The sequence below is a fragment of the Archocentrus centrarchus genome, chromosome 1 (assembly GCF_007364275.1).
Source record: "Archocentrus centrarchus isolate MPI-CPG fArcCen1 chromosome 1, fArcCen1, whole genome shotgun sequence".
NCBI lineage: Eukaryota > Metazoa > Chordata > Actinopteri > Cichliformes > Cichlidae > Archocentrus > Archocentrus centrarchus.
This window is the reverse complement of record NC_044346.1, coordinates 9,143,467-9,156,104: the sequence shown is the minus strand read 5'-3', so window position 1 is coordinate 9,156,104 and position 12,638 is coordinate 9,143,467. Positions and strand designations below refer to the sequence as shown.

At 40.2% G+C, this 12,638-nt stretch overlaps 1 protein-coding gene across 1 annotated transcript in view; it reads left to right on the top strand.

The window, feature by feature from the left end:
- Positions 1-3,769: 3,769 nt before the first annotated feature.
- Positions 3,770-12,638, top strand: part of LOC115781323 (zinc finger protein 16-like) — a 23,766-nt gene continuing 14,897 nt past the window's right edge. Inside the window, exons 1-6 of the mRNA XM_030730980.1 lie at positions 3,770-4,041; positions 7,123-7,266; positions 7,341-7,471; positions 9,110-9,171; positions 9,480-9,576; positions 9,887-10,009. Coding sequence (XP_030586840.1) covers positions 3,806-4,041; positions 7,123-7,266; positions 7,341-7,471; positions 9,110-9,171; positions 9,480-9,576; positions 9,887-10,009 — 793 coding nt within the window. The 5' untranslated portion in view covers positions 3,770-3,805. The remainder of the gene's footprint in view (positions 4,042-7,122; positions 7,267-7,340; positions 7,472-9,109; positions 9,172-9,479; positions 9,577-9,886; positions 10,010-12,638) is intronic.

The following is a 12,638-nucleotide window of genomic DNA, read 5'->3' as shown; positions in this document are numbered from 1 at the left end:
TTCAAATACTAACATATTATCCAGTACAACAGTTAACCTTTATGTTGTTGCTGCTTTTTAAATGGAGAGCTACAAAGAGGAGATGATGGAGCAGGTTTCCAGTCCTGGTTCAGTTGTGATGCATAGTGGTCACCTGCAGGAAAACAGAGATAAGCCTATGGAGGTGTTTTCACTAGTGTTCTGATCAGCTGCCTTAGCACTGGACAATATGTATTAATGTTTCCTATTATTTCTGCTTCATACTACAGACTGCTTTCTAACCTGAATATTTGAAACAAACTCAGTAAAAATTATAAATAAATATAAGAAGTCAGTGACTGAATGTTGTCATTTGGTATCAGGACATACCCAAAAGTATTCACTGACCCATTCAAATGATTGAATTCAGGTGTTCCAATCACCTCCACAGCCACAGGTGTATAAAATCAAGCACTTAGACATGCAGACTGCTTCTACAAATATTTGTGAAAGAATGGGTTGCTCAGGAGCTCAGTGAATTCCACTGTGATAGGATGTCACCTGTGCAGCAAGTTCAGTTATGAAATTTCCTCGCTACTGAATATTCCACAGTCTGCTGTTAGTGGTATTATAACAAAGTGGAAGTGACTGGGAAACTACAGCAACTCAGCCAGGAAATGGCAGGCCATGTAAAATGACAGAGTGGTGTCAGTGCATGCTGAGGCAGAGGTCCCCAACTTTCTGCAGTCAATTGCTACAGACCTCCAAACTTCATGCGGCCTTCAGATTAGTTCAAGAACAGTGCATCGAGAGCTTCATGGAATGGGTTTCCATGGCCAAGCAGCTGCATCCAAGCCTTACATCAACAAACACAATCCAATGGATGAGTTTGGGTTTGGTGGTTTCCAGGAGAACGATACTTGTCTGACTGCATTGTGCCAAGTGTTACATTTGGTGGAGGGGGGATTTTGGTGTGGGGTTGTTTTTCAGGAGCTGGGCTCTGCCCCTTTTGTTCCAGTGAAAGGAACTCTTGATGCTTCAGCATACCAAAACATTTTGGACAATTTAATGCTCCCAACTTTGTGGGAACAGTTTGGGGATGGCTGCTTCCTGTTCCAACATGACTGTGCACCAGTGCACAAAGCAAGGACCATAAAGACGTGGATGAGAGAGTTTGGTGTGGAAGAACTTGACTGGCCTGCACAGAGTCCTGACCTCAACCCGAAAGAACACCTTTGGAATGAATTAGAGTGGAGACTGTGAGCCAGGCCTTCTCATCCAACATCAGTGTCTGACCTCACAAATGTGCTTCTGGAAAAACGGTCAAAACTTACCATAAACACTCCTAAACCCTGTGGAAAGCCTTCCCAAAAGAGTTGAAGCTGTTATAGCTGCAAAGGGTGGGCCAACATCATATTAAACCCTATGGATTAAGAATGGGAGGTCACTCAAGTTCATCTGTGTGAAGGCAGACAAGTGGATACTTTCGGCAATGTATTCTAAATTATTATTAGCTTTTTATTTAAAAAAAAAAATAAAAAATTTCGTGGACAGCTGTGTTATGAACAAACTGAGATACAGTATCTGGTAGGAATTGGACCTGATTGTATGAGTAGTTTGAGGGTCAACCAAAAATATAGTGAGAACATTTCCAGTCCTCTCAGTAATTCATCTTAGGTTAATACTACGCTAAATCCGCCGTTAATGAGGGGCTGTGCACGCTTCTTTTTATTCTAGTGTTAGAAACATGCAGCTGTAGCCTGTTGCTCAGTGTAATACTCATACTAAAAGTACAGTAACAGTAGCGTTAGAAAGACGCTGGGCAGGCCTGATGACTTTCCTCTCTCTCATATAAACCGTTTTAGTGCCTCACCTTCAGCTACCTGCTGCAGGTCTGAACATCCTTGAGTTCAGTACAGTCGGAGCAACAGAGCTAATGTCTGAGCTACAGCACTGACTTCGAATCAGCATTCAAGCTCAGCAGTGATTTCTTTAGTCGATGAATTCATTCATGTGCACTGATTCGGCTTTCCCTCCGACAGCCGACTGCTCGTCTTAGCTAATGACAGTCGGCACTGATTAGCTTAAAAAATCAGCATTTAACTTACGGAAACAGTGCGACGGTGCCTCGGTTAGTCCAGCTCACAGTGAGTCTGAAGCAGACAGCCGTGGTTACTGAAAGTAGACGAGACCTCCTCTCAGTCTCGCATCATCTCCGGTCAATCCAACAGACCGTTATTATATATATATATATATATATATATAATAAACAATGGCGGCTCAGATACATTTTTAAAAAGTAGGAGGTTAAAAAAACAAGACTGTATGTTATTAAGACGCATGAATTCTAGTGGAGTCCATGCCTCGACAGGTCAGGGCTGTTTTGGCAGAAAAGGGGGACCAACACAATATTAGGCGGTCATAATGTTATGCCTTATCAGTATATGTGAATAAGAAGAAATGTGTTACAACATGTAAGTATCCGTTTAAACCACTCAAGTGTCTCACTATAATAGGAAACAAGCTTGACACATAATACACAGTAGCGTGTTTTAACGCAATCTGCCCAGTACATATGTTTTAATGTGCTCTAATTTAATAGGAGACTTATGGAGTCTTATATACATACACTATTATACTATACATATCATACTTATATATGACAGAGAAATTTTTGTCTCTGCCACACAAAAAGTGGACATCAGAACTCTTATTTATTATCAAGTGTGCCGTGTATTTACCAGCGAAGTGCGCTTCACTTATGTTGGTGCACTGAATTGTTATGTTGTCATAATTGATGGTCACCTGTCCTGCTTGAAACTCTTTAACTACATGTACCTCACAGTGGTATATGAATTATTGTAGATCAATGCATTTTTTGACAGTTTTGTCACTTTTTCACACATTCCTTCCAGGAACTATTTGACGTCTACGTGAACCTCGCGATGACCCCAAACTCTGAAGCCCTGCTGACACAGACTTTAGTCAAGGACTCTGCTCTCAACATCCCTGCCGTAATCTGCAATTCCCGAACAGAAGTTTCTCCGTAACAGCAGCTGCCAATCAAATCATGATGTTGCAGCCCAATGCATCAAGTTGGTAATTAAAATGAAACTTATTAGAAAGGTGACCCATGAACTTAAATCAGCATGATGAAAACTTCTAATAATGGCCGAATGCATCTTTGAGAAAAGATGCTTTCAGCGCTCCAGTCGGCACTCCAGTCAGTAATTAAAACAAATAAGTTAAATATTCCAATAAATAAGTACTTAAATACATTAGTGTTCATTATATGGCTTATGATACACATGCTTTTGTCATGTGCACATTCATCCTTTTTTCAGCTTGGTTGTTTTTGTTTATATAGGTCCTAAAAATATTAAATTCTTAGTCTATATTTTAATTTGCACATTGCATTTTTTGCTGTTTATATCTCTGTATTTTATTGTTTTATATTCAACTTGTGCCTTTTGCACATTCTGTTTTTCTTTAGCTCTTCTGTGTTTTAATTTTGGTTATCTTGTCATTGCAGTTTTCCAATTTTGTTTAATTTGTTATTTGTGTTTAAGTCTTGTTTTTTTTTTTGGTGTGTGAATTTTTAATTTAAATAAAAATGTAAAAAAAAAATTTAAATTAAATGTAAAAAAAAAAAAATTTGCAAACTAATTAATCTTATGTTTGGGGTGGAGGGGACTCAAGTGACTCAGCTAAGTGAGCTGGATCGCATTACTGATGAACCCGAGTCCGTGAACCGAGTTTAGGGACAAGTTCGTGAACGCGCTGCGCATCCGCTGACCTCTGCGCATGCTCACGTTAAGCGCAGCGTCAAGAAAAGTTTACAAACACAATGGCTGAGGAGGAAGCTCCGACATCAAAAGAAGAGCCGTTTCCGCTGTTCCTCATAACAGCAAACACGACACAGCAGAATAAACGGAGGAAGGTGACAGACACGGAGAAGGAGGCAGACGGAGAGCGACAGGAAACCAGGATAAACATCGGACCTGCTTTTCAGAGGTGGAGGAAGGTACGGGAACAGAAAGGGTTCAAAACAGATGCAGAGTTCGCCACATTTCTGCTGAACAGGTAATAACAGCCGTAATGATAATAATAGCCCTGCTTCATTTCGGTTTGAATTAGATAAGCGCAACATAGTAGCTGAAATGATGCATTTCTTATGAGTGATGTTGCGGTAAGCTAATGCTAGCTTGTTCCCAGTGCTGAGGTTTGTGGTGAGCACAGGAAGCGTAAAAATGTGCAAAATCAACCATGCGGAATTACCCGGGGTGGCGACCCCTTGAGAATATGGGGGCAGCCGGAAGTAGCTTGGGGAATAGGTTTATTGGATAGTGCAGCCATATCCTGCTGCAGCTATAGCACACTGCGTACCTGTAGTGAAGTGTTTGCTTCATGTAATGTGGTTAAGGTCAGGAGTCTGTGCTGTGTAGGATCATGCTTGTTGGGTCTGCAAAGTTTTAGCTAGACCATAGACTGTATATCAAAGATGGATATACCCTACTTTGCATAACAAATAGCCTCCTCGTCTTTTTTCGGCTGCTCCCTTTAGAGGTCGCCAGAGCAGCGTCTGCCTCCATCTCACCCTATCCCAGGGGTCGGCAACCTATAACACTCGAAGAGCCATTTGAACCCGGTTTCCACGGAAAAGAAAACAATGAGTGCCACAAATACTACCGGAAGCCGGTAGCGGCTACCACAAGTGACACATATATTGAGAAACAAAAATAAATAAAATGATTTTATTTTAATATTTCAAGATCACAATAATGTTCCAATTTAGAACTACAACAAAAAATGAACTGACAAAAATAAAATGCACTTCAATTGGATACTTATAATTTATTTCTGCAAGCCACACAGAGCCGCAGCATAAGCCTGAAAAAGCCACGGGTTGCCGACCCCTGCTCTATCCCTAGCATCCTCCTGTTGCATCAACCCTCTGCATATCCTCTACATCCATGAACCAAGGGCTGTACAATTAATCAAATTTTGATTTTGGCTCCAATAACTGTAACCATTAATTTGGTTACATTACGCTCTGCAAGTATACTCTCAGCCCTGATTTATGCTGTAGCGCTGAGTCTTTGCAGGGCCTAAAACATACCCTATGTAAGTGGCCAGCAGTGTTCCAGCACTTAGGCTTGTGCAGGTGCATTATGTGTTAATTTACGTTAATTATTGAGCTGGAATTCTATGCCATAACCTGTCTGGGTGACACAGCCCGCAACAATTATGACAGGCCTGTTCAGCGTCATCAGTTCTTTTTGTGCATTTACAGCTACTTTTATGGCACAGTTTTTAAATTTATCAGGGAGAGAATGGCAATGTAAGGGATAATAATCAGAGCATCAATATAATCATTCACAAATGTCAGCAATTTCCTAATTCCTGCGGGGAGAGATCAGAATGGACGTGAGGGAATGAACAAAGAAGTGGAAAAACTAGAGGGACAAATATGTTTGCATCTGAAAGAAAAAAAAAAACTGACCCAGGAGGAAAAAAAAGGACCAGCATTGGTTTCTGTCGGCCCCACCACATGTAAACCACTGTGACCAGCTGAAGTTCAAACACCGCAGCGTTGCCAGTATAACCAGTATAACCAGTATTTGCTTTATTAGCCTGAATAATACTGATTTAGTTTGAAGATGAACATGTTTTTTGTTTGTTCTGGGCTATAATGGGCCAGCCTGACTGGAATTAGAGGCATAGAATTAAGTGGGGACGGTAGAGACACGTTCCTACCAATATCAGAAAAAGTCTGTTATGTCTCTACCAATCATGGGGCATGATTAGCAATGGATGTCCCTACCAATATTTGCTCCGCGGGTGTAATTAGCACTGCACTGGACCCCAATTTGTCACCAAAAACCCCGGAAACCGATTTGACTCACATCCCTACCAATGTTAATTCCAAACCTTTTTTATACATGTACAGGATCTGTCAGTATGTTGTGGCACAAAAAACATCAGCAAATTTATTTGGTTTAAATCACTTGGTCCTATTTCTTCCTAGTATTATTATTTGTGTTAACTGGCATTACCTTTCTATTTATTTATCTTTTTATTCATTCTTTGTGTGTAATAATATTGTATTTATTTATATGTCAATTTATTTATATATTTTTTGTTTTAGTTATATTTTTATATTTTATTTATATATTCTGTATTTTATTTTCAATTCAATATTTATTTTTAAGAAATTGTTGAAGTGCACGAGATTTCAAGGTATTTGCTGTTCTTTAAGTGAAATAAAAGCTGTGTTTACAAAGTCAATGGGTAATCTTGTTAAATAATCGTAATTTCAATATTGACCAAAGTAATCATGATTATGAATTTTTCCATAATCGAGTAGCTCTACTCTGAGTCCCTCTGTAATGACTGCGCTCTTCATTCTATCTCTAAAGGAGCTCACCTTTAGTCATGAGCTTTGGGTAGTGATTGAAAGAACGAGATTGTGGATACAAGCGGTGGAAATGAGCTTCCTCTGAACAGTGGCTGGCCTCTACCTTAGAAATAGGGAGCCCAAATTCACACAACACTAAATGAAATACTTATTTTTAATGCCTTCTCAAATCTGCAAAATTTGAGGTACAAATTATGTCCATGTCAAAAACAATTAATATAACTTGTTACATCCCTTAGTCTAGGGGGGCGAGGGAGCAACATACAATTAAAAAGAGGAAAGCACCACACAGCTAAATCAGCCCAACACTCTCCAAACTGGAGACGCTACCTGTCCCGTTAAGGGCTAAAAGCAGGAAATAGCACTAAACGGACTCAACACCTCCCTCAAAGAAAACCCACTTCTCCGGATCCCCGGACCACGTCTGTTGTCGGCCAACAGATAAGCCACCCTCCCACCCCGGGAGTAACACAACCCTCACACAAGCACTAGTCCGCTGTTTTCCCTCGCCACGCTTTTCTCTCTCCCCTTCCGTGTCTCGCATCCGCCTCTTTATACCAGGTGTATAATGGGGCTGCGATCCCACGCACACCAACACAACATGGCACACAGCCGTAACAAACTGTAATTTTTTTTTTTGTCACTTGTTCAGAAGTTCAGAATTTCAATCTCATAATTTGCATGCATACAATATTTACATCAACTTGTGATTTGAATCATTGTCTACTATTTTTCCTTCTCCATAGTGTTGACTGTGCAGAGGATTGGACATGTTGTCCAGATGAGGACAAAGGAGATGTTTCAACATCAGAGGAAGAGGAGACTGTAGAAGAGGATGGCATCAGTGACTATAATGAGGATAAAGACTACATCCCTCATGGATATTTCTGGTAAGCCATTCATTTAAAAGTTCAAGTTCATGAAAATTTGTGTCTTTTTCTCACTGCCTTTTGTGTTCCTCCAGTGCCGGTGGTGCCAGTAAAACCAAAATGTCCTCGGATGCTCCAGAGTCCATCAGCAGAGAGTTCACCTCACATGAAGCTGTAGAGCCAACAGAGCAGCTACCAGGCGGGAGTGAAAAAATGAAAGTCCAGAGTGAGGATAACACTGGTTATCCTGCAGCCATTACTTACCATGACTGCTTCAAACACCAGCAGCAGTTCTGTGTGATTTTACATAAATATCAACAGGTCTTTATGAGGCCTGGTTTTTACTGAGTTAGTTTCTGTTTAGACCAGTTTATAGAATAGCCTTCGTGTAGGCAGCACCCACCAAACTTAAACCCAGTCTTAATTATACCTACTATGCTGTTGCCTGATGACTGTCATGTGAATTTGTCATTTCATATTGGCGGCAACTATAAAGGATCACCACAAGAGAAAAGGCACTTTGAAATAAGACAGTGAACAAAGCTGTAAAGTCAGCACAAGATCACACTGATTAGTTAAACCACTGTCTCTCACCCTGTGTGGCATAAAGCCATTATACAAGTGTTACCTTCACACTGAAAAATGTCCGCTTTACAAGCCTTTGAAGTACATAGAGCAGGTCAAAATTGGGTGCTTTTTAAGTCGTCAGATCTTTTTTAGCACATTTTTGATCCTCTTAACTTCTTAAGTCCTTCTTAAGATCGCCCCATGAAATGTTCTCAAGCTGAAAAACATATTTAAGCTTTGTTAAAAACTGCAACCAAATCAGTGTTACATCAGCTCCAAGTATCACAATCTAAAGCCAAATCACTTTATTTTTTCAGCATGATCTTTTTTTTCCCTACCTGAGCATGAATATGAGGGGTTATATCATAGTGTCAATAGCAAAAGTGCACTAATTTAATTGTGATCTAGAGTAATAGAAACAAGGATTGGTAGCCTGGATGTTTGACCTGCTTTCTCATCATTCACTAGAGGTAACTTTAAAAAAAATGCTTTTTGGGTAAACTCACACTGCTGGTTAAAACATTTTATAGCATGAAACGTCTCATTTTTTGTACCCACCATCATCTTCTAGCCACAATTTCTTCTGTGTCAAAATGGTTTTCTAATACAGACATACTTTAATATTCACCACACGTTAAATTTGCCATTTACATTACTCAGAGAATTAAAACCACCATAATGTTGAAGCGGTACAGGCCCAACAATGTTTGACAACCACTGATTTAAATAAAAGACTGGTGACTTCAAAAGGAAGGATGCTAAAACAGTTTCAGAAAGTGGATGGGTGGAAGGGGCTGAGTCCAGGCCCAGTATGAGATAAATGAGGATTATTTCAAACTGTGTGGCATGTAAAGCTGCTCTAGAAGTAAAAACGCGGAGCTTGAAATAGGCAGAATAACACTAATTCAAGACTTGGCCCTGTTGGTGCGGCTGGCCCCATAAAGATACCTTACAACATTTTGTCAAATGTGAGCACCATTTTTATTCACAACAGATTTCAAACCAAGGTTTTCAAATGTTATTGAACATTTTTACTTAGGGCCTTCTTTTAACCAGAAGGATTTTTTTTGTTTATTGTTTAAGGTGTTGAATAATAAAGTTGTAGTTGTTAACAACACTGTATGATACTGTATGATATTTGCACATATGCTGATCTCTGTAAGTTTTGTTAGCTACAACAGCAACACATCCCCACAAGTCACTGGAGAAAAGTTAATCACCAAAGCAGTCACTGTTTTCTCTGGAATTGTTAATGACTATAATATATTGATTTTTTTTTTTTTTTTTGTTCATACAGGAAACAAGCCTTACCATCAGCTTGGAAACCAGGAAAAAAGTGCTGCCGAGAGCCACTACCAAGTGAGCAAAATTGCATCTCATAGATCAGAACTTCTCAAAGTTTTGATGACTGAGTGCCAATTTAGGGAGCCAGAGCAAAAATACACCCATTAAAAAGCTTTAAGGCGGTGTCTGTTCCACAAAACCTTTAATGTTTGCCATAACTTAAGAATGATGTGACTCAGATTCACACCACAGATACTGTTCAAGCTAGACCATTCAAACTTCACACACTTGTTCACTGACTTTCATAAAACAGCACTTTGACACAGTGTTTAACCCCTTTGCTCAGGCACATGCTGACAGTTTAAAACTTCACGTGTTCCCAGGACTCCACGTCACAGAACATATACCTGAAAAAGACGAAAACGGAGGAAGATCACAGACCTGAAACACAGGAGCAGGATTGCAGCACAGCGCCTACGGGTGGGTTAGACTCTGTTATTTTAGTTTTATTTCATACTTTATTTAAATGATACAATCCGAAAGTTAGTGACAATCTTCTGTTGGCCATAAAATACATTTAAGGTCACAGAAAATGTCTTTTATGTTTAGATTTTTGTGTATGAACATGGTTGAATCAGGAGAATGTTGCTTGTTTATATGCATTTCAGTGTAGTGGTAATTTAAACAGGGCACAGTAAAAACATCATACTTGGAAAAGAAACAAATCAGACTTGCTTGCACCAACTTTCTGATGTTATTTTTTTTTTCTCAGATATTTATTTTTGTTCAGATGTTTTCAGTGCAAGTCCAGAATCTACCAGTGAGCACTCCAGCTTCCCTTATGAGACTGAAGAAATAATATCACACCAGGAGCTTCGCACACCAAAGAAGATCTACAAATGTCAGACTTGTAGTAGAGTGTTCCCTCGGTACAATGCACTGCAGCGCCACCTTGTGATTCACTCAGGAAAAAGACCTTTCAAATGCTTCATATGTGGAAGGGGATTCACCCAGAGTGGAAACCTCAAAACACACATGAAAGTTCACAGAGGTGAGAGGAAACTCCTGCTGACCTCATGACACCTTAGCCTCTTTCTTTACTGGACCACTCATTGTTTTCCAGAGAAAAAATTTCAGCTTTTTTAAAATTGTGGTGTCTGCAGAGGCTCAAAAGTAAATGGACATTTGACTATTTATTACTTTATGAATGAACAGTTGACATTTCTAACGTGTATACATTTCTCTTGAGGGAATTGCAAGGGGCTTGTAATTCATTGGCAGAAGGCATTCCTACTTACAATGAGGAATGCTATCTTTTAGTATTTTAGGTGATGACAAACAGGCTGCTGTTAATGCTACACCTAGTGCTGACCAACCTCACGAATCCATTAGAAGTTTCAAAGAGAGTCAAAGAAAAAGGAATAAAAGGCACAGTCTTCAGCATTCAGCTGTAAGGAGTATTTTATTTGTTATTTAGTTCATTTGTGTGCACTTGTTCCATTTACAGTGGTGTGAAAAAGTGTTTGCCCCCTGCCTCATTTCCTGTTTTTTTGCATGTTTGTCACACTTAAGTGTTTCGGAACATCAAACCCATTTAAACAATAGTCAAGGACAACACAAGTAAACACAAAATGCAAGTTGTAAATGAAGGTGTTTATTAGTAAAGGTGAAAAAAAATCCAAACCATCATGGCCCTGTGTGAAAAAGTGATTGCCCCCTAAACCTAATAACTGGTTGGGCCACCCTTGGCAGCAACAACTGCAACCAAGCGTCTGCGATAACTTGCAATGAGGCTTTTACAGCGTTCTGGAGGAATTTTGGCCCACTCATCTTTGCAGAATTGTCCTAATTCAGTTACATTAGAGGGTTTTCGAGCATGAACGGCCTTTTTAAGGTCATACCACAACATCTCAATAGGATTCAGGTCAGGACTTTGGCTAGGCCACTCCAAAGTCTTCATTTTGTTTTTCTTCAGCCATTCAGTGGTGGACTTGCTGGTGTGTTTAGGATCATTGTCCTGCTGCAGAACCCAAGTACGTTTAAGCTTGAGTACACGAACAGATGGTCTGACATTCTCCCTCAGGATCTCTTGGTAGACAGCAGAATTCATAGTTCCATTTATCACAGCAAGTCTTCCAGGTCCTGATGCAGCAAAACAGCCCCAGACCATCACACTACCACCACCATATTTTACTGTTGGTATAATGTTCTTTTTCTGAAATGCAGTGTTCCTTTTATGCCAGATGTAATGGGACACACACCTTCCAAAGAGTTCCACTTTTGTCTCATCGGTCCACAGAATGTTGTCCCAAAAGTCTTGGGGATCATCAAGATGCGTTTTGGAAAAATTGAGACGAGCTTTAATGTTCTTTTTGCTCAGCAGTGGTTTTCTTCTTGGATCTCTGCCATGCAGGCCATTTTTGCTCAGTCTTTTTCTGATGGTGGAGGCATGAACGCTGACCTTAACTGAGGCAAGTGAGGCCTGCAGTTCTTTGGACGTTGTTGTGGGGTCTTTTGTGACCTCTTGGATGAGTCGTCGCTGCGCCCTTGGGGTAATTTTGGGCGGCCGGCCACTCCTGGGAAGGTTCACCACTGTTCCATGTCTTCGCCATTTGTGGTTAATGGCTCTCACTGTGGTTCGCTGGATTCCCAAAGCTTTGGAAATGGCTTTATAACCCTTTCCAGACTGATAGATCTCAATTACTTTCTTTCTCAATTGCTCCTGAATTTCTTTGGATCTCGGCATGATGTGTAGCTTTCAAGGATCTTCTGGTGGACCTTACTGTGTCAGGCAGCTCCTATTTAAGTGATGTCTTGATTGGGAACATGTGTGGCAATGATCAGGCTTAGGTGTGGCTAGGGAAATTGAACTCAGGTGTGAAAAACCACAGTTATAGTATGTTTTAACAAGGGGGGCAATCACTTTTTCACACAGGGCCATGATGGTTTGGATTTTTTTTCACCTTCACTAATAAACACCTTCATTTACAACTTGCATTTTGTGTTTACTTGTGTTGTCCTTGACTATTGTTTAAATTGGTTTGATGTTCCAAAACACTTAAGTGTGACAAACATGCAAAAAAACAGGAAATGAGGCAGGGGGCAAACACTTTTTCACACCACTGTAGCTCAGTGTGAGAGTCTCTGTTGTTGTTCAGCTGCTCTCCAGTTCACTATACACACAGCTTAGGATTCAGCTTGTACCACAAGCATAGGTAAATGGGTTTCTTATCAGGGGCACTACAAAGTGCCTAAGGATCAACATGCACGAGTCCAAAAATGACAGACTGCAATTTTAACTTGAACATGTCCAAAAAAAACGGTTGCAAATGCCAGCAGGGCCTCCAGTTAGTTCATCTCTGAACTCTTAGATGTACATTCATTTTACAAGAATGGTTTATCCACTGCAAACCCACTACACGATCCCTCTCTGTGTAACTGTTGACAGTCACAGTCAACAGTGACTTCTCAGACTTCCTCACATCAGGGTCACACAAATTCAGCCCCCGTTTATTGATGTTTTTCCAGTAGCTCTAAATGTC